This window comes from Nylanderia fulva, unplaced genomic scaffold (genome assembly GCF_048542155.1).
Source record: "Nylanderia fulva isolate GAGA-0341 unplaced genomic scaffold, ASM4854215v1 Scaffold10, whole genome shotgun sequence".
In the NCBI taxonomy this organism is placed as follows: domain Eukaryota; kingdom Metazoa; phylum Arthropoda; class Insecta; order Hymenoptera; family Formicidae; genus Nylanderia; species Nylanderia fulva.
In genome coordinates, this window is record NW_028189193.1 from 3624860 (window position 1) to 3650897 (window position 26038).

The following is a 26038-nucleotide window of genomic DNA, read 5'->3' on the forward strand; positions in this document are numbered from 1 at the left end:
ATAATTGTTTAATTCACGAATTTTTAAATACTATAGACTACACAAGCGCGCTTCGCATGCGCCTTTGATTATTTATTTTACAACTGTCAAATTGTTAATCTTTGCAATCATAATTTTAATTCGCCGAATTTCTATTATGTACATAATTTTAATTTATCGAATTTCTATTATGTACATAATTTTAATTTACCAAATTTCTATTGTATTGTTTGAGAACTATTTTATCTTTTTATATATATATATATTTTTTTTTCTCATTTTGTTTATAGTTTTATCTATATATATAAAATTGCAATACATGTATATAATTATTATTGCAATGCATGAATAGAAATATATTTATTAATTTCGCGATTCATAAAAATTCAATATATAAATTTTTAACAAAAAACAAAACATAAAATTTTTACAAGAATCTTACAATCAAAATATCTGCGCTTCTATTAGATTCATGCGTCTGTATGCATCCGTTACGTTGCTCAGCTCGCGCAAAACTGATCACGTGATCAGATTAGTACACCCCACACATCCATTACGGTGCGCGGCTCGCACGAGACTGATTCTCGTGTGGGGTATCGCGAGCGCGGGACCGATGGCCACGTGACCACTGGTCACATGACTAGCACTGGTCACATGACCAGTGGTCATGTGACCATCGGGCCCGCGTTTGCGATATCTCGCACGAGAATCAGTTTCGCGCGAACCGCGCAGCATGATAGATGTATGGGGTATAGAGTCTCGCCCGAGTTTAATTAAAGCGTAGATATTTGATCACAAAAGATTCTTGTAGAAAATTTTATTTCTTTGTTCGTATTTTCTGTTAAAGATTTAAATATTAAATTTTTATGCGTTGCATAATTAATATATTTTTATGCATTAATCGCAATAATAATTTTTGCATGCATGCGTTGCAATTATTGAGATTTTATTATCAAAGAATAATATAACTTTGCTTTGCGTGCGTAATTATATTCGATTAGATTAAACGAAATGATATATATATATATATATATATATATATATATGCTATATAAATTTAGTATTTATAAACAGATTTGTGATTTTAATACAATAGAAACTTACAAGTAAAAGTAATTGTGTCGACTCAGAAATCAAACAACAGTTTTGTTCGAGATCAAGTTTAATTATGATAGTAAATTATTGTTAATATAATAAACTGATAATATAATACTAATACAAATTTCAGAAGTACAATTCAATAATTTTCATTAAAAAATAATGCAGGTATAAATGATGCTATATAATATATATATGCAATATACTAAGATAAGAAATTGTAAAAACAAGTATTTATTTATTTGTATCCATGGTAAAAGGCACTGTGTAAGATGACATATATAATAATATATTATAATCTCATATAATTGTATACTAAATTATATTTACAATTAAAAAATTTAAATACGTTTCTCCACGTTTCCATATTTTGAATAATATAGTCGTGCCTTCTCAATTAATCTGTATTTCGACGTCTGACGATATCTCGAGTTGATCACTGACGCAACAAAAAAGTTGCGTTAGTGGCTTTTAGTCACGCAAATTAAAAATGTTATTATTCAGCTATTATTAGAGATATGAACACAATACGAAGTGTCTGTAATTAAATGGATTTCTGCAAAATCTTTTTGCGAGATTCTACGAAATAAGAATATATGGAAAAAATTAAATTTGTTACGTTTATATGTATTCGCAGTATCAAAATATTATCGCATCCAAAAAAACAAAGCTTATTCTTTGATATGAAGCCAATTTTTACATACGTTACGAATGTATGATTGACAAATACATGTATTTAGCTATCCAATTATCGCTTACCGAACTCAATATTTTTGGAATAAGTCATTTTGCACCCTGCATTTTCCGCAGCTCTTGCAATTCTCCAGAATCTCACCATTGCAAACAATTTAATTATTATTTATTTATATGCTGCTGTAATAATATAAACTTTCTAAATACTGAATAATAAAGAAATATAACTATAAATTAGTGATGATATTTATCTGTATTAAATATATTATTTATTACCAATCATATTACCGATAATTGAGATGTATTTTAATGCTTGAAAATTGCATTAATGAATAAAAAATGTCACAAAATATAAATCTATAAATATACTACAAAATAATAAAATTAATAATGAACTTGATATTATACAATAAATTTAATGATAAATTATGTGACAAAATTTAAGAGCAGCTTTTCTTTAACAAAATGTAATATGCTAATCGATCAATCAAGCAAATTAATACAAATTCAGAATTCATCAGATAAAATGTTTCTAAAATTAAGGTTGTAAGTTACGCAACAAAGTGCTAGTGCTTATAACAAAATCAATTTTGCCACCTATATTATTTCGTATTTCTTACTTTGAAAGGAATATTCTCAAAAAATTTCCCCGAAGAACTAACATTTTAACGTCAGAACGACGAATGATCAATAAAACGGTTCATGTATCCAGGAACTTGTAAAATACTATCACTGAATTGCGAAATGCGATGGAATAGTAAAGTGGCATCAAGTATCAGGGAGGGATTTTCGGGATATCTGTCGATTGTCCATTGGACAAATTCTCGGGGTGCTCGTCAGGGGTGCTAAAAAAACGAGAAGACAAGGGAGTCTACAATTTCAGGACCAAGGGCGAGGTTACAGGAAGAAAATATACGTGCACGTGTTATACAAATTACAACCTATATATGTATAATGCAATCGATTTTTACAGCGTAGTTTCTCTTGCCATAGTTGCAAAAGATTCGTGATTGCGTGCACACGTAAATATACATCCTGAAAAAAGCGTACCTGTCAAAACTGTCATTGTAAGTAGCAAAAAAATTATTCTGATAAAAATAAAATAAAATTGCAAACGAGATAAAGTGAGATATAGATTGCATAAATTATAATGATAAAAAGATTAATAGATTATTGTCAAAATAGTGCAAAAAAAGTAAAGAATAATATTATTATTTATTAAGATTACACATAATTATATAATTCAAAATTACCTATAGAACTTTTTCAAAAATTGTTTTTATGATTTATTGTTAGTCCATTTAATAATTCATGTAAAAATATTATTTTATATAAAACCTTTGTAATGACCGAATACAATTTTTCATATTACAAAAAAGATGCAAGAATGAAAATAATAATAAAATGTAAAAGATTTTATATGTTTTGAAGAATTGTTTACAATATTGTATTAAATATTATACTTATTCTTCTTTTAATTGGTTATAGCATCGCGTGTTGTTAATTATATTATTACTACGATGCGTAATTTTTAAATTTAAATAATAATATAGCGCTAATACAATGTATCATATTTTTGCAATTACGATGAATAGATTACTATAGTTTTCTGTATCATAAATAGAATGAATGGCGAAAAAGAATTTTGTCAAAATCAAAGAAATATATCTAAATACATAGATTTCTTTGCTTTTTTAGCGTTAGAATGAGCGATGCTGAAGTGGAACGTTTCTTATTCGATCAGAAATCCAAATGCGAGCAGCTTCTAACGGAAGGTAGGAACTATTCTTTATTCTTTAAATTGCTTAATAAAATATACTTGCCTGTACATGTCTATCAGCTCAAAATTTGTCAATATTTTAAAAGTTTAAAAAATTTCATTAAATCTTACAGATGAAAAAGAAAATTTAATTACAAAGAAATAACACACAAATAATTATATATAAATTATATATAAACAATTGTATATACATTATATATATATATATATATATATATATATATATATATATATATAAATAGTTTATTCGATCGTGGCGTCTTTCTGTGATTAATTAAACAATCATTATTATCATCAACGCAAAAAAATATTTATAAAATATTCATAACTATCAATATTTTATGATGTTCAAAGCTACCGGAATCGGTTTATCTCGACAAATATTATCGATAAGAATCATTATAAAAATAATCATAATTTTGCCGAAATGCATATATAGCATACATCAAAAAGGGCGAAGGTACGGATATTCATCAATGTCCACCGATCTTTGACGGTCTACTCTGCTGGTCGGAAACCGATGCACCAGAAACAGCGACTTTGCCCTGTCCACCTGCCTCGATTATGGGATACACAGATCTGATAAGTGAGAATCTGAGAGCATTTGTGGTTGCCAGCAAGATCTGTCTGCCGCGCAATGAATGGAGTTTAGACTCGGACGACGTCTTCTGGAGCAACTACGGTCTGTGTGTGTTGAATACAACACGTCACATGATTAACAGTACTGAGAATAACACGCGATTGTACGAAATACCGGAGAATTGGACCCTGTTTGTAAGCTTTTCTATCTTTTTTATGTCTTTATTGATCTGTGTTATTTACTTATTAGTTCCTCGATTTAAAGACATTTCGAATTAACGAATACGAATTTCAATATATTTTATGATATTTACAATATATTTTATAATATTTTATGATATATACATACATTATTATGTATATGATTAATTATGACGGTAAAATTAAAATTGCATTATATTATTATGAACACAAGTATATATTATATAATATTTCTATTTCATTTCTTTAATTGTAAAATAAAACGTAATGGATTTAAAATAAAATTTATTTAATTATTCAACGTAAATTATTATGATTGTTATATGTTTTTGATAGAAATGGTTGCCAATTATTAAAATAGCATCGCAAATTGGATGCGTTATTTCGTTAATTACTCTAATTGTCGCTATGGCAGTCTTTTCCTTGCTTAAGTGAGTGCAGTTTTTTATTTAACTAAACGCATATTATTATCCCTTTTTCAATTTCGTTGAAAATTCACATTACCTATTCATTGTTAACTTGTTTACGTAGGAAACTCAAGAATCCCAGAAATAAACTACACATGCACCTATTTGTATCCTTTACGATAAAAATTTTTATGACATTTTTGAAGGATTGGATTTTTATTGATGAATTTGGTATAGCTTGGGACGTCATCTTTATCAACGGATATAGTGCTGTTATCAACGAACGCAGTGTAAACGACGCTAATTATTATTATCCTGACAATTATATAATTTATTATTAATATCTCTTTAAAAATCAATTATATAATAGGGGAAAAAATAATAACATGATCAATTATTATTTTTTCCCGATTATATAATTTATTTTTCTATAACGCAGTGTAAACGACACTGATTATTATTATCCCGATAATTATATAATTTATTATTAATATCTCTCTGAAAATCAATTCTATATTTTTCTATATTAATAAATTGCGTGTTTTTATTATTTAGTAGTTTTCAAGGTTTTATGAATTAAAATTAATTATAATATCAATCAATCATATACTTTGCATCGAAATATTTCTTTCTGTATAAAAAAGATACTTTAAATTATTTAAATTGCGACTTCATTTTCTTCAAACTCCATTACTAATAATTCTAACTTTTGTTAATTAATGCTATCAGATGTGGATCTGTAAGGCTCTCACGAGTTTGTGGCAATATTTCAATGTGACAAATTACTCATGGATCTTGATGGAGGGGTTGTATCTATATAGACTAATTTTCAAAACGCTATACGTCGACCCGAGTAAAATAACTCGGTATATCATATTAGGATGGGGTGAGATAGATTTTTAAGATTATGTAATCTTCAAAATTTTATTATACCGTATCTTATTCAAATTTAATTTTGTTGAATAGGTCTTCCCATCTTGGTATTAGTGCTAAAGATCATAATACAGACAACTATTGAAAACACTTTCTGTTGGTCCACGAATAACAGCCCTTTACTATTCCTTATCATAAATATACCAATCATCATATCGATTTTGGTATGTTGATTGTATTTTACGCGACGCCGATTTATATTGTATAAATATTCAAAATTACCTTATGTCATTTTTCTCCTTTAGTACAATTTCCTGTTGTTCCTCACTATCGTTCTGTTTGTAAATCTGAAGACATCAGCGTATCTGCATTGGAAAAAAATGAAATACAAGTTAGTATGATATATTTATTTTGATTAACTTTTTTAATTACCACGTTATAAAAATTCTTACAATAATAATTTATTTATGCGTAAACACATATACATATAATATTTAATAAAAAAAAATACATTTCTTCAATATAATAGCTATAGACATATTTGTTTATTTTTAATGCAGAGCATGGGCAAAAGCGACTATGGTTCTGATACTACTCTTTGGAACACACTATATTTTATATGTGGGATTATTTTTCTCTCAAGATTACAGAGTCGAACTCGTCTGGTTCTTTTGCGATCAGCTATTTACGTCCTATCAGGTATTCATCGCAAATGCGAAAGAATTTATTTCTTGTTTTTTAATTTGTACGGACACTCACACTATTTACTTTCCTAGGGTGCTCTCGTGGTTTTACTGTATTGTCTGCTAAACAGCGAAGTCATAGAGGAAATGCGACGAGCATGAAGGACTCGACGATCAAAGAAGAAGGTCGATTTATTGAATGTATTCGTACTTGGCCATCGAGAATTACCAAAAAGTTTGAAAGATGCAATCAACCGAAAACAGTATCGATCGGAAGATGATAATACTGGTACTATTTCGCAATTACTGTCATGAAGAAAATGTCAACGAAAAATGTTAAAGATCAGCTATCTCAATGTTGAATAAAATGTATTTACATAATCTACTTATAAAAAGATTTTACTTGTATAAAAATATTAATGAAAAAGTCATATATATAGACAATCGCAAATCCACTCTTAATAAAAGCATATAATCGATATATCAATGTTCTCTCAAAATTCTCGAAGTTTATCGCTTCTCTTCTTTGTAAAATGTCAAATTAACTTTTTCATTAGCTATCACATAAATTCTCTTGAGAAAATTGAAATTTATTTTGATAAATATTTGTGACTTCAATTTGCTTAAAACTGTTAATAATAAGACTTAATTTGTCAAGCTTATTAATTGTTTTTAAGCTTTCCAAGAATATTTTTAAATTTATTTCTACTACAAATAATTTTAATTTAAAATTTTTCATGATTTCTATAAAAACTATTAATGAAAAAATTATTTAATACCGTATGACGTATGAAATAAATATTTGAATAAAGAACTATTATTATGATTGAATTTTGTATCATTAAAAATTAATTAACCGTTAATTAAAATAATTGTAGTGAACCATGTTTCGATATTTGTCACGATCGCGTTTCGAGGAGAAACTCATGAATATGAATTGCTTATACAGCGTTTCATATCACTACTTTATTGCTAAAAAATTGCATAAATGATAAATGTATCGAGCAAATGACGAAAAAGCCGTGCCATATAAACAAAAGAACTGTATTTTTATATTAAGAAAACACATTAATTTATTGCCAAAATGTTTTATGTATTATATTAAAATATGTATTCACAAAGCCACTATGTATTACAGAAAGAAATTAAAAAGTGTCTATATTTATAATTTTTGACAGACAAGATTATATAGATTACTTTTTAAATTATTATTAAAATATTTGTATAAATTCTCGCTGATGTGAACGTTTATTATCTTGTGAGTTATAGTTCATAACTTTGAAAGTTTAATCTTATAAAGGTAAGATTAAATAATATGTTCCCTTGGTAAGTTCCTCCTCTTTCAGTATAATATTGATTATAAGGTTCATTGTGTTTCTCTTGTTTGTGCTGCCATCGTTCCATATATTATATAGCTGCGTTTACTTCAGTTTATTTTTAAATTATCATAAGTACATATTTTTCGTCTTTCACAACATTTTATATTTTTATAATTATATGGAACGTAAATTGATATATGTTTTGTTAAATTGTATGTACTATTTAATTAATTAAAATCAAATTTTAAATTATTATGTTGATTTTATTATTAATGTAAAAATAAATAATAAATGCTAGGAAGTGAAAGATGATTATAATTTCAAATAATTTTACACTTTAATTCCTGAATTAAACTTTACTGGTTTTTATTCGACAGGGATGTTGCCGTTGTTTCTTCCTACCATCTCGTCGAAGCTAAGGAGCTCGAGATATTGCCAGAAGCAATCTCATTGCCGCGAATGAGTTTAACAATCAAGATCGATCTAATCGCGATCCAGATTCAATAAACAGACGAGCCAGTTTGGAGGAAATTGGTATATGTTTTGAAAAATTTGTATCCACCGTGTAAACATTTCAAATAAAACATAGTTAAATGCTAAACTTGTAAGTTTTATAATATAATCGCAAACATTTAAAATTTTTCACTTATGTTTACAATCACTTATTTAGTAAACAATTGACTCGCTCTCTATGCACTTACTCAAGTTCGTTTACACACGTGTCATTACAAAAAGTAAACTCAGAAAAGATGGAAAATTGATGTGTATGTGTTATACGTATCTATATGTATAACGCAATCGATTTTTACAGCGTAGTTTCTCTTGTCACAGTCGCAAAAGATTCGCGATCTTGTGCACACGTGAATGCACATCCTGAAGAAAGCGTACCTGTGATTGTGAGTAACAAAAAAATTATTCCGATAAAAATGAAATAAAATTGTAAACAAGAAAAAGTTAGATATATATTGCATAAACTATAATGATAAAAAATTAATAGTTTAAAGAATGATATTATTATTTATTAAGATTATACATAATTATAATTCAAAATTATCTATACAAATTTTCCCAAGAATTGTTTTTATGACTTATCGTAAGTCTATTTAGTAATTCATATAATATTATTTTATATAAAATCTTTGTAATGAGTAAATAAAATTTAATAAAATGAAATAAAAAAGATTTGATACGTTTTAAAGAATTTGTTGTTTACGATATTGTATTAAATATTGTACTTATTCATCTTCTAATTGGTTATAGCATTGCGTGTTGTTAATTATATCATTACTACACAGATTAATTTTTTAATTTAAATAATAATATAGTGCTGATTCAATGTATATTTTTGGAATAACGATAAATAGATTACTCTAGTTTTCTGTATTATGATAAGAATAGAATGACAAAAAAGAATTTTATCAAAATCAAAGAGACACGTCCAAATAATACGTCAATTTTTCGCTTCTTTAGGGTTAGAATCGTTAGAATGAACTATGCTAAAAAGGATATCTTCGCCGATCACAGATGCAAGCAGCTTCTTGAAGAAGGTAGAAGATATTCTCTATATTGTTTAAATTGCTTAATAAAATATAGTTTCATATACATGTTTAACAGCTAAAAATATGTCAATACCTTAAAAGTTTAAAAAATTTCATTAAATCTTACAGATAAGAAATTAAAATTTAATTACAAAGAAATAACAAATAATTAATAATATATAAATTATATATTTAATTTTATATAAATAGTTCATTCGATTGTGGCGTTTTTCTGTGATTAATAAAATAATAATTATAAACATCAACAAGAGAATATTTATAAAATAAGTGTATCAATATTTTATATATACCTATATATTATGTATAATGTCGGAAGCTGCCGGAATCGGCTTATCTCGATAAGTATCATCAATAAGAATCGTTGGAAAAATAACTATAATTTTGCCGAAATGCACATGCAGAATGCATCAAAAATGGCAAAGGAATGAATATTCATCGATGTCCACCGATCTATGAGAATCTACTCTGCTCGTCGCAAACCGATGTGTCAGGAATTCCGAGCCTGCCCTGTCCACCTGTCTCGATTTTGCAATTTACCGATCTGATGAGTGAGAATCTGAAAGCAATTATGATTACCGTCAAGAAATATTTGCTGAACGACGTCGTTTGTGAAACTACGAACTTCGATCTGTGTTATTTGAATGAATTACGTCACATCATCGACGGTACTGAGAATAATGGTACGCAATGGTACGAAATAATGGAGGATATGTCCCTGCTTGTAAGTTTTTTTATCTTTTTTATGCCTTTATTGATCTGTGTTATTTACTTATTAGTTCCACGATTTAAAGATGTTTCAACTTATAATGAGTACGAATTTTAATATATATTTTATGATAATGAACATATATTGACACATGCATATAATTAATTATAACGGTAGAATTGAAATTGTATTATGTATATTATTATAAAGTTAACATAAATATATATCACATAATATTTCTATTTCATTTCTCTAATCGTAAAATAAAAAGTAATGGATTTAAAATAAAATTTATTTAATTATTCAACGCAGATTATTATCACTGTTACATGCTTTTGATAGAAATGGTCGCCACATATTAGGATAGCATCGCAAATTGGATGTGTCATTTCGTTAATTACTCTTATTATTGCTATGATAGTCTTGTGCTCGCTTGGGTGAGTACGGCTTTTTTTTATTTAACTACACGCATATTATTATTACCTTTTCAATTTCGTTGAAAGTTTACGTTACCTATTAATTACTAACTCGTAGGAAACTCAGGAATCCCAGAAGAAAACTGAACATGCACCTATTTGTGTCTTTTATGATGAAAACTTTGATGACCATTTTAAAGGATTGGATTTTTATTGATGAACTTGGAATGGCTTGGGACGTCATCTTTGCCAACGAATACAGTGCTGTTATCCACAAACGCAATGTAAAGGACACTGATTATTATTATTATATAATTTATTATTAATATCGCTCTAAAAATCAATTATATAGTCGAGAAAAAAATAATTTTTATTTAATAGTTTTCAATATATTTATAAACTAAGATTAGTTATTATCGTATTAATCAATCATACAAATTTGCTTCGAAATATTTCTCTCGGTATAAAAGCGATACTTTAAATTATTTTAATTGGGTCTTTATTTTTCTCAAATTCTATTACTGATAATTCTAAGATTTATTAATCAATATTGTCAGATGGTGATCACTAAGATTTTCACAAGTTTGTGGCAATATTTCAACGTGGCAAGTTACTTCTGGATCTCGATACAGGGGTTGTATCTATATAAACTAATTTTCAATACACTATATGTCGACACGAGTAAAATAATTCAGTATATCAAATTAGGCTGGGGTGAGATAAATTTTCAAGTTAAAGTATATCAGTTTTCTTGTAATATTTTATAAATTTTCAAGATTACGAAATCTTTAAAATTCTATTATATTGTATGTTATTCAAATTTAATTTTGTTGAATAGGGCTTCCCGTCTTAGTACTAGCAATATGGATCATAGTACAGACAAATGTTAAAAACAATTTCTGTTGGGCTACCCTTTGGCCAATTACCCGTATAGGATTCCTTGTTATAAATATATCAATCATCGTATTAATTGTGGTATGTTTATTGTATTTTACGCAATGTTGATTTAAATTGTGTATAAATATTTCAAATTACCTTATGTCATTTCTCTTCTTTAGTATAATTTCATGTTGTTCCTCGCTTTCGTTCTGCTTGTAAATCTGAAGACATCAGTGCATCTGCAATGGAAAAAGATGAAATACAAGTTAGTATAATATATTTATTTTGATTAACTTTTTTAATTACTACTCTCTAAAAAAAATTACAGTAATAATTTATTAATGCGTAAACACATACACATATAATATTTAATATAAAAAAACATATTTTTTCGGCGGTATAGTTACTATGGATATATTTGTTTATTTTAAATGCAGAGCATGGGCAAAAGCGACTATGGTTGTGATACTACTTTTTGGAATACACTATACTTGCTTCTTGGTATTATCTTTCTCTCAAGGTGTCAGAGGCAAAAATATCTGGTTATTCTTTTGCGATCAGCTATTTACGTCCTATCAGGTATTCATCGCAAATGCGAATAAATTTATTTCTTGTTTTTTAATTTTTATAGACACTCACACTATTTACTTTCTTAGGGTGCTCTCGTGTCTTTACTGTATTGTCTGCTAAACAGCGAAGTCGTAGCGGAAATGCTACGAGCATGGAGGACTCGACGATCAAAGAAGAAGGTCGATTTATTGAATGTATTCGTACTTGGCCATCGAGAATTACCAAACAATTTAAAGGATGAAATCAACCGAAAGCAGTATCGATCGGAAGGTAATAATGGTACTTCACACTATAATGAAGAAGTCAACGAAAGATGTTAAGTAGATTCTATCAGCTATCGCAATGTTGAATAAAAGTGTATATGTTTAGTATTTACATAATCTACTTATAAAAAATGTTTACTAGTATAAAGATATTAATGAAAAAGTCATATATAGAAAAACAATCGAAAATTTACTTTTAATAAAAGCATATAAGTTCGATATATCAATGTTCTCTCAAAATTCTCGAAGTTTATCGCTTCTCTTTTTTGTAAAATGTCAAATTAACTTTTTCATTGTCAATAGCTATCACTTAAATTCTTTTGAAAAAATTAAAATTTAGGTTAATAAATATTCGTCAATTCAATTGACTTAAAACTGTTAATAATAAGAATTAATTTGTCAAGCTTATTAATTGTTTTTAAACTTTTCAAGAATAAATATAAATATAAATTGAGAGTGTCAAACAGGCAATAAGAGCCAAATCGCGGATGACAGTGCGTTATCCCAAAGATCAAGATTTAAATTGGAATAATCTCTCTACAAGAGATTTAATTCCATACATCCCCTAGCTGTTCCCCCCTAAAGGAAATAAATGCGAGAAAAAAATATAAATCCGAAAGTCGCTGAATCGGGAATCGAATCCGAGACCTTTCAATTGCCGGGCGACTGCTCTTCCCGGAAATTCTAACGAAAAAAAAAAAAAAAAAAAAATTAGTTTTGTTGGGATAACGCACTGTCATCCGCGAATTGCCTCTTATTGTCTGTTTGACACTCTCAATTTATATTCATATTTATATTACAGAGCCTTGTTAAATATTTCCAAGAATAAATTTAAATTTATTTCTACTACAAACAATTTTAATTTAAAGTTTTTCATAGTTTCTATGAAATCAATTAATGAAAAAATTATTTAATACCGTATGGAATACATACTTCGATATAGAACTATTACTACGATACAATTTTCTGTCATTAAAAATTAATTAAACGTTAATTGTAGTAGTTGTAATAAATAATATTTCGATTTTTATTATCGCGCTTTGAGAAAAAATTCGTCAATATGGACAGAGCGCCTTATATCATTACTTTATTGTCCAAATAAATGATAAATGCAAATCGAGCAAATGATAAAAATGCTGTGCTATATAAACAAAAGTACTGTATGTTGTTAAGAACACAATTCAATGCTGAAATATTTTATAATGTATTATAAAATATGTATTTACGAAATATACTGTTTTCTAAATTATATGATATATAATTATTAACTAAAAATATCACAAAGCCTTTTGTATTACAGAAAATAATTAAAAAGTGTTTTTATTTATAATTTTTCATGTGAAACACTAAATCATATATATTTTTTTATTATTATTAAAATATTTATGTAAATGTCCACTGACGTGACTGTTTATTATCTTGTAAGTTTAAATAGTTTTTTTATTAACATATGGAAATAGTCGTAACTTTGAAAGTTTAATCTTATAAAGATAAGACTATAATATGTTCCCTTGGTAAGTTTCTCCTCTTTCAGTATAATATCGATTATAAGGTTCAATTGTGTTTCTTTTGTTTGTGCTGCGATTGTTCCATATTATATTTAGCTTCTTTTATTTTATTCTATTTTTAAATTATCATAAATACATATTTTTCGTTCTCCACTACTTTGTATAATTTTTTAATTATGTGCATTTAATTAATTAAATATTAGCATTTAATTATTATAATTAAAATCAAATTTTAAATTATTGTGTTAATGCTATTTTATTATTAGTGTAAAAATAAATATTAACTGCTTAATCGACAAGTTTTTAATAATAACCATCATAATAATAATGTGTAACATTATACCAAACATATTTGGATAAGTAAGAAATGAAAAATAATTATATTTTTAAATAATTTTACACTTTAATTCCTGAATTAAACTTTGCTGGTCTTTTTCCGACAGGGATGTTGCCGTTGTTTCTTTCTATCATCTCGTCGAAGCTAAGAAGCTCGAGATATTGCCAGAAGCAATCTCATTGCCGCGAATGAGTTTAACAATCAAGGTCGATCTAATCGCGATCCAGATTCAATAAACAAACGAGCCAGTTTGCAGCAAATTAGTATATGTTTTGAAAAATTTGTATCTACAGTGTGAACATTTTAAATAAAGCCAAGTTAAATGCTAAATTTGTAAATTTTACAATATAATTGCAATTAAAAATTTAAAATTTTTCACTTATGTTTACAATCAGACTTTATTCAGTACACGATTGACTCGTTCTCTATTTACTTACTCAAGTTCGTTTCCACATGCGTCATTACAAAAAGCAAATTCAGAGGAAAATATACATGTGCATGTGTTAAGGCCCTTGCACAATCCCAGGCAACAGGCAATAGGAATAAGAAATATAAAATATCCATCAATAGGAACAGAAGATAATATCAATCTTCTTTTCCGATTGGTTGATATTTTCTATTTCTTATTCTTATTGCCTGTTGCCTGGAATTGTGCAAAGGACTTTATACGTACCCATATATATAAAGCTATTGAACTTTCATCGTAGTTTCTCTTGCCATAGTCGCAAAGATTCGCAATCCCGTGCACGTGGATATATGTACATCTTGAAGAAAGCGTATCTAACAAAACTACATCGTGAGTAGCAAAAAAAATTATTCCGATAAAAATAAAACAAAATTGCAGACGAGATGAAGTGATATATATATATATTGCATAAATTATAATGATAAAAAGATTTATAGTTTATTGTCATAATATCGCGAAGAAAGTAAAGAATGATATTATTATTTATTAAGATTATACATAATTATAATTCAAAATAATCTATAAAACTTATTTTATTAATAACAAAATTGTTTTTATGACTTATTGTCCATTTAGTAATTCATATAATGTTAGTTTACATAAAATCTTTGTAATGAGCAAATAAAATTTTTTATATTACAGAAAAGATGCAAAATTGAATATAATAATGAAATGAAGAAGATTTGATATGTTTTAAAGAATTTGTTGTTTACGATATTGTATTAAATATTGTACTTATTCATCTTCTAATTGGTTATAGCATTGCGTGTTGTTAATTATATCATTACTACACTGATTAATTTTTTAATTTAAATAATAATATAGTGCTGATTCAATGTATATTTTTGGAATAACGATAAATAAATCACTCTAGTTTTCTGTATCATGATTGGAATAGAATGACAAAAAAGAATTTTATCAAAATCAAAGAGACACGTCCCAATAATACGTCAATTTTTCGCTTCTTTAGGGTTAAAATCGTTAGAATGAACTATGCTGAAAAGGCTTTCTTCTCCGATCCCAGATGCGACCAGCTTCTTGAAGAAGGTAGAAAATATTCTCTATATTGTTTAAATTGCTTAATAAAATATAGTTTCGTATACATGTTTAACAGCTAAAAATATGTAAATACCTTAAAAGTTTAGAAAATTTCATTAAATCTTACAGATAAGAAATTAAAATTCAATTACAAAGAAATAACACATAATTAATAATATATTAATTATATATAATTAATTTTATATAAATAGTTCATTCGATTGTGGCGTTTTTCTGTGAGTAATAAAATAATAATTATTAACATCAACAAGAGAATATTTATAAAATAAGTGTATCAATATTTTATATATACCTATATATTATGTATAATGTCGGAAGCTGCCGGAATCGGTTTATCTCGATAAGTATCATCAATAAGAATCGTTGGAAAAATAACTATAATTTTGGCGAAATGCACATGCAGAATGCATCAAAAAAGGCAAAGGATATTCATTCAAAGGAATGGATATTTATCGATGTCCACCGATCTATGAGGATCTACTCTGCTCGTCGCAAACCGATGTATCAGGAATTCCGAGCCTGCCCTGTCCACCTGTTTCGATTTTGCAATACACCGATCTGATGATTGCGAATCTGAAAGCACTTGTGATTTCCATGAAGAAATGTTTGCTGAAAGACGTAAAATGGGATGTTGACACGAACGAATTCGTCGTTCGTCAAACTACGAACTTCGATTTGTGTTATTTAAATGAATTACGTCACATCATCAACGGTACTGAGAATAACACGCAATGGTACGAAATGACGGAAGATTGGAACCTGTTTGTAAGCTTTTTTATCTTTTTTATGTCTTTATTGACCTGTGTTATTACTTATTAGTTCCATCATTTAATAATGTTTCGAATTAATGAGTACGAATTTTAATATATATTTCATGATATTTACTATACATATATTGACACATGCATATGATTAATTATGACGGTAGATTAAAATTGCATTATGTATATTATTATAAAGTTAACATAAATATATATCAAATAATATTGCTATTTCATTTCTCTAATCGTAAAATAAAAAGTAATGGATTTAAAATAAAATTTATTTAATTATTCAACGCAGATTATTATCACTGTTACATGCTTTTGATAGAAATGGTCGCCACATATTAGGATAGCATCGCAAATTGGATGTGTCATTTCGTTAATTACTCTTATTATTGCTATGATAGTCTTTTGCTCGCTTGGGTGAGTACGGCTTTTTTTTATTTAAATACACGCATATTATCATTACCTTTTCAACTTCGTTGAAAGTTTACGTTACTTATTAATTGTTAACTCGTAGGAAACTCAGAAATCCCAGAAGTAAACTGAACATGCACCTATTTGTGTGTTTTATGATGAAAACATTGATGACCATTTTAAAGGATTGGATTTTTATTGATGAACTTGGAATGGCTTGGGACGTCATATTTGTCAACGAATACAGTGCTGTTATTCACGAACGCAATGTAAAGGACACTGATTATTATTATTATATAATTTATTATTAATATCTCTCTAAAAATTAATTATATAGTCGAGAAAAAAATAATTTTTATTTAATAGTTTTCTATATATTAATAAACTAAAATTAGTTATTATCATATTAATCAATCATACGAATTTGCATCGAAATATTTCTCTCGGTATAAAAACGATACTTTAAATTATTTTAATTGGGTCTTTATTTTTCTCAAACTCTATTACTGATAATTCTAAGTTTTATTAATCAATATTGTCAGATGTTGATCACTAAGATTTTCACAAGTTTGTGGCAATATTTCAACGTGGCAAGTTACTTCTGGATCTCGATGCAGGGGTTGTATCTATATAGATTAATTTTCAAAACGCTAGATGTCGACACGAGTAAAATAACTCATTGTCAGTATATCAAATTAGGCTGGGGTGAGTTAAATTTTCAAAAGTATATCAATTTTCTTGTAATATTTTATAAGTTTTCAAGATTACGAAATCTTTAAAATTCTATTATATTGTATGTTATTCAAATTTAATTTTGTTGAATAGGGCTTCCCGTCTTAGTACTAGCAAAATGGATCATAGCACAGAAATATTTTAATTACGATATCTGTTGGGCTACCATCTGGCAAATTACCCCTATAAGATTCCTTGCTATAAATATATCAATCATCATATTAATTGTGGTATGTTAATTGTATTTTACGCAATGTCGATTTAAATTATACAAATGTTTAAAATTACCTTATGTCATTTTTCTCCTTTAGTGTAATTTCCTGTTGTTCCTCGCTATCGTTCTGCTTGTAAATCTGAAGACATCAGTGCATCTGCAATGGAAAAAGATGAAATACAAGTTAATATAATATATTTATTTTAATTAACTTTTTTAATTACTACTCTCTAAAAAAAATTACAGTAATAATTTATTAATGCATAAACACATACACATATAATATTTAATATAAAAAAACATATTTTTTCGGCGGTATAGTTACTATGGACATATTTGTTTATTTTAAATGCAGAGCATGGGCAAAAGCGACGATGGTTGTGATACTACTTTTTGGAATACACTATACTTGTTTCTTGGTATTATCTTTCTATCAAGGTTACAAAGGCGAAAACATCAGGTTATTCTTTTGCGATCAGCTATTTACGTCCTATCAGGTATTCATCGCAAATGCGAATAAATTTATTTCTTGTTTTTTAATTTTTACAGACACTCACACTATTTACTTTCCTAGGGTGCTCTCGTGGTTTTACTGTATTGTCTGCTAAACAGCGAAGTCGTAGAAGAAATGCTACGAGCATGGAGGACTCGACGATCAAAGAAGAAGGTCGATTTATTGACTGTATTCGTACTTGAATCAAACGAAAACAGTATCGAAGGTGATGATGGTACCACTTCACACCGTAATGAAGAAGTTTTCAACGAAAGATGTTAAGTAGATTTTATAAACTATTGCGATGTTGAATAAAAGTGTATGTGTTTAGTACTTACATAATCTACTTATAAAAAATGTTTACTAGTATAAAGATATTAATGAAAAAGTCATATAGATAACAATAGAAAATCTACTCTTAATAAAAGCATATTAATTCGATACATCAATGTTGTCTGAACATTCTCGAAGTCTATCGCTTCTCTTTATTGTAAAATGACAAATTAGTTTTTCATTGTTAAATTAGCTTTTTCATTGTCAACAGCTGTCACATAAATCTTCTTGAAAAAATTACAATTTATTTTGATAATTATTCGTCATTTCCATATGCTTAAAATTGTTAATAATGAGAATAAATTTGCCGAGCTTTTATTGTTTCTAAACTTTTTAAGAATTAGAAATTAATTTTTATAACAAATTATATTGATTTTTAATTTTTCATAATTTCTATGATATCAATTAATGAAAAAATTATTTAATACGGATCAAATATATATTTCGATAAAGAACTATTATTACGATACAATATTCGGTCATTAAATATTAATTAAACGTTAATTGTAATAGTTGTAATAAACTATATTTCGCGTTTTGAGAAGGAATTCGTCAATATGAACAGAGCGTCTCATATCGCTACTTTATTGTCCGCATAAATAATTAATGCAAATCGAGCAAATGTTAAAAAGAGCTGCGCCATATAAACAAAAGTACTGTATGTTGTTAAGAACACAATTCAATGCTGAAATATTTTATAATGCATTATAAAATATGTATTTACGAAATATACTATGTTTCTTAAACAATATGATATATAATTATTAATTAAAAAATATCACAAAGCCTTTTGTATTACAAAAAATATAATTAAAAAGTGTTTTTATTATAATTTTTATGAAAAACACAAAATCATATAGATTTTCTTAAAATTATTATTAAAATATTTATGTAAATGTCCGCTGACGTGAATGCTTATTACCTTGTGAGTTTAAATAGTTTTTTATTAACATATGAAAATAGTCGTAACTTTGGAAGTTTAATCTTATAAAGATAAGACTATAATGTGTTCCCTTGGTAAGTTCCTTTTCTTTCAGTGTAATATCGATTATAAGGTTCAATTGTGTTTCTCTTGTTTGTGCTGCCATCGTTTCATATTATATAGCTGCGTTTACTTCAGTTTATTTTTAAATTATCATAAGTACATATTTTTCGTCCTTCACAACATTTTATATTTTTATAATTATATGGAACGTAAATTGATATATGTTTTGTTAAATTGTATGTACTATTTAATTAATTAAAATCGAATTTTAAATTATTATGTTGATTTTATTATTAATGTAAAAATAAATAATAAATGCTTAATTAAGGAATTTTTAATAATAGCCATCACAATAATAATGTGTGATATTATACCAAACATTATTATATAACAAGGAAGTGAAAGATGATTATATTTTCAAATAATTTTACACTTAAATTCCTGAATTAAACTTTGCTGGTTTTTTCCGACAAGGATGTGCCGTTGTTTCTTCCTACCATCTCGTCGAAGCTAAGGAGCTCGAGATATTGCCAGAAGCAATCTCATTGCCGCGAATGAGTTTAACAATCAAGGTCGATCTAATCGCGATCCAGATTCAATAAACAGACGAGCTAGTTTGGAGGAAATTGGTATATGTTTTGAAAAATTTGTATCCACCGTGTAAACATTTCAAATAAAGCATAGTTATATGCTAAATTTGTAACTTTTATAATATAATCGCAAACATTTAAAATTTACACTTATGTTTACAATCACTTTATTTAGTAGACAATTGACTTGCTCTCTATTCATTTACTCAAGTTCGTTTACACACGCGTCATTACAAAAAGTAAACTCAGAAAAGATAGAAAATATATGTGTATGTGTTTACGTATTTATATGTATAACGCAATCGATTTTTAAGCGTAGTTTCTCTTGTCACAGTCGCAAAAGATTCGCCATCTTGTGCACACGTGGATGCACATCCTGAAGAAAGCGTATCTGTGATTGTGAGTAACAAATACATTATTCTGATAAAAATGAAATAAAATTGCAAACGAGATAAAGTGAGATATATATTGCATAAACTATAATGATAAAAAAATTAATAGTTTAAAGAATGATATTATTATTTATTAAGATTATACATAATTATAATTCAAAATTATCTATACAAATTTTCCCAAGAATTGTTTTTATGATTTATTGTTAGTCTATTTAGTAATTCATATAATATTATTTTATATAAAATCTTTGTAATGAGCAAATAAAATTTTTCATGTTATAGGAAAGATGCAAAATTGAAAAAAATAATGAAATAAAAAAGATTTGATATGTTTTAAAGAATTTGTTGTTTTCGATATTGTATTAAATATTGTACTTATTCATCTTCTAAATGGTTATAGCATTGCGTGTTGTTAATTATATCATTACTACACTGCTTAATTTTTTAATTTAAATAATAATATAGTGCTGATTCAATGTATATTTTTGGAATAACGTTAAATAGATCACTCTAGTTTTCTGTATCATGATTGGAATAGAATGACAAAAAAGAATATTATCAAAATCAAAGAGACACGTCCAAATAATACGTCAATTTTTCGCTTCTTTAGGGTTAGAATCGTTAGAATGTACTATGCTAAAAAGAATTTCTTCGCCGATCCCAGATGCAAGCAGCTTCTTGAAGAAGGTAGAAAATATTCTCTATATTGTTTAAATTCTTAATAAAATATAGTTTCATATACATGTTTAACAGCTAAGAATATGTAAATACCTTAAAAGTTTAAAAAATTTCATTAAATTTTACAGATAAGAAATTAAAATTTAATTACAAAGAAATAACAAACAACTAATAATATATAAATTATATATAATTAATTTTATATAAATAGTTCATTCGATTGTGGCGTTTTTCTGTGAGTAATAAAATAATAATTATTAACATCAACAAGAGAATATTTATAAAATAAGTGTATCAATATTTTATATATACCTATATATTATGTATAATGTCGGAAGCTGCCGGAATCGGCTTATCTCGATAAGTATCATCAATAAGAATCGTTGGAAAAATAACTATAATTTTGTCAAAATGCACATGCAGAATGCATCAAAAAAGGCAAAGGATATTCATTTAAAGGAATGGATATTCATCGATGTCCACCGATCTATGAAAATCTACTCTGCTCGTCGCAAACCGAAGTATCAGGAATTCCGAGCCTGCCCTGTACACCTACCTCAATTTTGGAATACACCGATCTGATGATTGCGAATCTGAAAGCACTTGTGATTGCCAGGAAGAAATGTTTTCTGAACAACACACAAGGAAATTTTGACACGAACAAATTCGGCGTTCGTCCAACGAACTACTCTCTGTGTTATTTGAATAAATTACGTCACATCATCGACGGTACTGAGAATAACACGCAATGGTACGAAATGACGGAAGATTGGAACCTGTTTGTAAGCTTTTTTATCTTTTGTATGTCTTTATTGACCTGTGTTAATTACTTATTAGTTCCACGATTTAAAGATGTTTCTAATTAATGAGTACGAATTTTAATATATATTTTATGATATTTATGATATACATATATTGACACATGCATATGGTTAATTATGACGGTAGATTAAAATTACATTATGTATATTATTATAAAGTTAACATAAATATATATCAAATAATATTTCTATAAAATTCTATTGCATTTCTCTAATCGTAAAATAAATAGTAATGGATTTAAAATAAAATTTATTTAATTATTAAACGCAGATTATTATCACTGTTACATGCTTTTGATAGGAATGGTCGCCACATATCAGGATAGCATCGCAAATTGGATGTGTCATTTCGTTAATTACTCTTATTATTGCTATGATAGTCTTCTGCTCGCTTGGGTGAGTGCGGTTTTTTTTCATTTAACTACACGCATATTATCATTACATTTTCAATTTCGTTGAAAGTTTACGTTACCTATTAATTGCTAACGCGTAGGAAACTCAAGAATCCCAGAAGTAAACTGAACATGCACCTATTTGTGTCTTTTATGATGAAAACTTTGATGACCATTTTAAAGAATTGGATTTTTATTGATAAACTTGGAATGGCTTGGGGCGTCATCTTTGTCAACGAATACAGTGCTGTTATCCACGAACGCGATGTAAAGGACACTGATAATTATTATTATATAATTTATTTTTAATATCTCTCTAAAAATCAATTATATAGTCGAGAAAAAATATATTTTATTCAATAGTTTTCAATATATTTATAAATTAAAATTAGTTATTATCATATTAATCAATCATACGAATTTGCATCAAAATAGTTCTCGCGGTATAAAAGCGATACTTTAAATTATTTTTATTAGGTCTTTATTTTTCTCAAACTCTATTACTGATAATTCTAATTTTTATTAATCAATATTGTCAGATGTTGATCACTAAGATTTTCACAAGTTTGTGGCAATATTTCAACGTGGCAAGTTACTTCTGGATCTCGATACAGGGGTTGTATCTACATAGACTGCTTTTCAAACCGCTATATGTCGACGGTAGTAAAATAACTCAGTATATCAAATTAGGCTGGTGTAAGATAAATTTTCAAGATTACGAAATCTATAAAATTCTATTATATTGTATGTTATTCAAATTTAATTTTGTTGAATAGGGCTTCCCGTCTTATTGTTAGTATTAGCGAAATGGTTCATAGTACAGAAAATTGTTAAAAACAATTTCTGTTGGACTACCTTTTGGCAAATTACCCCTTTAGGATTGCTTGCTATAAATATAGCAATCATCGTATCAATTGTGGTATGTTTATTGTATTTTACGCAATGTTGATTTAAATTGTATAAATATTTCAAATTACTTTATGTCATTTTTTTTCTTTAGTGTAATTTCCTGTTGTTCCTCTCTATCGTTAGGCTTGGAAAGGTATCAGGGCATCTGTTATGGAAAATAATGAAATATAAGTTAGTATGATGTATTTATTTTAATTAACTTTTTTAATTACCACTCTATAAACATTTTTACAGTAATAATTTATTTATGCGTAAACACATACACATATAATATTTAATATAAAAAAACATATTTTTTCGGCGGTATAGTTACTATGGATATATTTGTTTATTTTAAATGCAGAGCATGGGCAAAAGCGACTATGGTTATGATACTACTTTTTGGAATACACTATACTTGTTTCTTGGTATTATTTTTCTCTCAAGGTGTCAGAGGCAAAAACATCTGGTTATTCTTTTGCGATCAGCTATTTACGTCCTATCAGGTATTCATCGCAAATGCGAATAAATTTATTTCTTGTTTTTTAATTTTTACAGACACTCACACTATTTACTTTCCTAGGGTGCTCTCGTGTCTTTACTGTATTGTCTGCTAAACAGCGAAGTCGTAGCGGAAATGCTACGAGCATGGAGGACTCGACGATCAAAGAAGAAGGTCGAATTATCGAATGTATTCGTACTTGGCCATTGAGAATTACCAAACAATTTAAAGAATGAAATCAACCGAAAGAGGTATCGATCGGAAGGTGATGATGGTACCACTTCACACCGTAATGAAGAAGTTGTCAACGAAAGATGTTAAGTAGATTTTATAAACTATCGCGATGTTAAATAAAAGTGTATGTGTTTAGTATTTACATAATATACTTATAAAAAATGTTTATTAGTATAAAGATATTAATGAAAAAGTCATATAGATAACAATCAAAAATCTACTTTTAATAAAAGCATATTAATTCGATACATCAATGTTGTCTGAACATTCTCGAAGTCTATCGCTTCTCTTTATTGTAAAATGACAAATTAGTTTTTCATTGTTAAATTAGCTTTTTCATTGTCAACAGCTGTCACATAAATCTTCTTGAAAAAATTACAATTTATTTTGATAATTATTCGTCATTTCAATATGCTTAAAATTGTTAATAATGAGAATTAATTTGCCGAGCTTTTATTGTTCTTAAACTTTCTAAGAATATAAGTAATTTATTTTTACTACAAATCATATTGGTTTTTAATTTTTCATAATTTCTATGATATCAATTAATGAAAAAATTATTAAATACGGTATCAAATATATATTTCGATAAAGAACTAAATATTATTACGATACAATGTTCGGTCATTAAATATTAATTAAACGTTAATTGTAATAGTTGTAATAAACTATATTTCGCGTTTTGAGAAGGAACTCGTCAATATAAACAGAGCGTCTCATATCGCTACTTTATTGTCCGCATAAATAATTAATGCAAATCGAGCAAATGTTAAAAAAAGCTGCGCCATATAAACAAAAGTACTGTATGTTGTTAAGAACACAATTCAATGCTGAAATATTTTATAATGCTTTATAAAGTATGTATTTACGAAATATACTATGTTTCTTAAACAATATGATATATAATTATTAATTAAAAAATATCACAAAGCCTTTTGTATTGCAGAAAATATAATTAAAAAGTGTTTTTATTATAATTTTTATGAAAAACACAAAATCATATAGATTTTTTAAAAATTATTGTTAAAATATTTATGTAAATGTCCGCTGACGTGAATGTTTATTACCTTGTGAGTTTAAATAGTTTTTTATTAACATATGAAAATAGTCGTAACTTTGGAAGTTTAATCTTATAAAGGTAAGACTATAATGTGTTCCCTTGGTAAGTTCCTTTTCTTTCAGTATAATATCGATTATAAGGTTCAATTGTGTTTCTCTTGTTTGTGCTGCCATCGTTTCATATTATATAGCTGCGTTTACTTCAGTTTATTTTTAAAATATCATAAGTACATATTTTTCGTCCTTCACAGCATTTTATATTTTTATAATTATATGGAACGTAAATTGATATATGTTTTGTTAAATTGTATGTGCCATTTAATTAATTAAAATTGAATTTTAAATTATTGTGTTAATGCTATTTTATTATTAGTGTAAAAATAAATAATACTAGTTTAATTCACGAATTTTTAAATACTATAGATTACACAAGCGCGCTTTGCATGCGGTTTTGATTATTTCTATTATTTATTTTACAACTGTCAAATTGTTAATCTTTGCAATCATAATTTTAATTCGCCGAATTTCTATTATGTACATAATTTTAATTCTTCGAATTTCTATTATGTACATAATTTTAATTTACCAAGTTTCTATTGTATTGTTTGAGAACTATTTTATATCTTATTATATATATATAATACTATTATATATATTTTTTTTTCTCATTTTGTTTATAGTTTTATCGAATATAATTATGTGTGCAAAACGAAGGTATATTATTCTTTGATAAAACCTTAAAGTTGTATTACATATATATAATTATTATTGCAATGCATGCACAGAAATAATATTTATTAATTTCGCGATTCATAAAAATTCAATATATAAATTTTAAACAAAAAACAAAAAATAAAATTTTTACAAGAATCTTGCAATCAAAATATCTGCGCTTCCATTAAATTCATGCGTCTGTACGCATCCGTTACGTTGCACGAATTTTAAATTAATATGTTGATTTTATTATTAACGTAAAAATAAATAATAACTGCTTAATTGACAAATTTTTAATAATAGCCATCACAATAATAATGTGTGACATTATATCAAACACATTTGGATAACTAGGAAGTGAAGAATGATTATATTTTCAAATAATTTTACACTTTAATTCCTCAATCAAACTTTGCTGTTTTTTCCGACAAGGATGCTGCCGTTGTTTCTTC

The 26038-nt window shown here is 27.0% G+C and overlaps 4 protein-coding genes, 1 long non-coding RNA gene and 1 pseudogene across 10 annotated transcripts in view; 5 read left to right on the plus strand and 1 right to left on the minus strand.

Annotated features, from left to right (window-relative positions):
- The window catches only part of LOC114931943 (uncharacterized), an 89157-nt gene that overhangs the window by 12342 nt on the left and 50777 nt on the right, over nucleotides 1–26038 (minus strand). For all 4 annotated transcript variants that reach the window (XM_085482756.1, XM_085482747.1, XM_085482752.1 and 1 more), the window contains 4 exons: nucleotides 17577–17659; nucleotides 11329–11411; nucleotides 9462–9727; nucleotides 5893–5975 (listed from right to left, as the gene is read on the minus strand). In XM_085482756.1, coding sequence (XP_085338882.1) covers nucleotides 17651–17659 — 9 coding nt within the window. In that variant the 3' untranslated portion in view covers nucleotides 5893–5975; nucleotides 9462–9727; nucleotides 11329–11411; nucleotides 17577–17650. The remainder of the gene's footprint in view (nucleotides 1–5892; nucleotides 5976–9461; nucleotides 9728–11328; nucleotides 11412–17576; nucleotides 17660–26038) is intronic.
- LOC114931935 (parathyroid hormone 2 receptor-like) lies at nucleotides 2772–6662 on the plus strand. Of its 2 annotated transcripts, XM_029304092.2 has the most exons (10): nucleotides 2772–2837; nucleotides 3469–3545; nucleotides 3990–4324; nucleotides 4667–4761; nucleotides 4862–5027; nucleotides 5467–5623; nucleotides 5704–5834; nucleotides 5916–6001; nucleotides 6171–6309; nucleotides 6387–6662. In XM_029304092.2, exons 2-10 carry the CDS (start codon nucleotides 3476–3478, stop codon nucleotides 6453–6455), a joined length of 1248 nt encoding a protein of 415 aa, XP_029159925.1. In that variant the 5' UTR covers nucleotides 2772–2837; nucleotides 3469–3475; the 3' UTR covers nucleotides 6456–6662. The 2 variants fall into 2 exon arrangements, with proteins under 2 accessions (XP_029159925.1, XP_029159924.1); XM_029304091.2 differs by having other exon boundaries at nucleotides 6171–6662.
- Nucleotides 8456–14180, plus strand: LOC114931931 (vasoactive intestinal polypeptide receptor 2-like). Its single transcript, XM_029304086.2, has 11 exons — nucleotides 8456–8508; nucleotides 9083–9159; nucleotides 9573–9892; nucleotides 10220–10314; nucleotides 10412–10577; nucleotides 10851–11007; nucleotides 11132–11268; nucleotides 11352–11437; nucleotides 11610–11751; nucleotides 11829–12012; nucleotides 13957–14180. The coding sequence occupies exons 2-11, from the start codon at nucleotides 9099–9101 to the stop codon at nucleotides 14040–14042; spliced, it is 1434 nt and encodes a 477-aa protein (XP_029159919.2). The 5' UTR covers nucleotides 8456–8508; nucleotides 9083–9098; the 3' UTR covers nucleotides 14043–14180.
- LOC114931932 (vasoactive intestinal polypeptide receptor 2-like) lies at nucleotides 14535–19077 on the plus strand. Its single transcript, XM_029304087.2, has 10 exons — nucleotides 14535–14646; nucleotides 15287–15363; nucleotides 15779–16140; nucleotides 16468–16562; nucleotides 16660–16825; nucleotides 17099–17261; nucleotides 17382–17518; nucleotides 17600–17685; nucleotides 17858–17999; nucleotides 18077–19077. Exons 2-10 carry the CDS (start codon nucleotides 15303–15305, stop codon nucleotides 18275–18277), a joined length of 1413 nt encoding a protein of 470 aa, XP_029159920.2. The 5' UTR covers nucleotides 14535–14646; nucleotides 15287–15302; the 3' UTR covers nucleotides 18278–19077.
- LOC146725233 (uncharacterized) lies at nucleotides 20250–21242 on the plus strand. Its single transcript, XR_014924684.1, has 3 exons — nucleotides 20250–20302; nucleotides 20909–20985; nucleotides 21105–21242. It is a non-coding gene; the product is annotated as an uncharacterized LOC146725233 (long non-coding RNA).
- Nucleotides 21310–24035, plus strand: LOC114931934 (parathyroid hormone 2 receptor-like; annotated as a pseudogene). The gene is made up of 8 exons (XR_014924656.1): nucleotides 21310–21758; nucleotides 22099–22193; nucleotides 22291–22456; nucleotides 22729–22885; nucleotides 22966–23108; nucleotides 23190–23269; nucleotides 23442–23583; nucleotides 23661–24035. The product of XR_014924656.1 is annotated as a parathyroid hormone 2 receptor-like (transcript).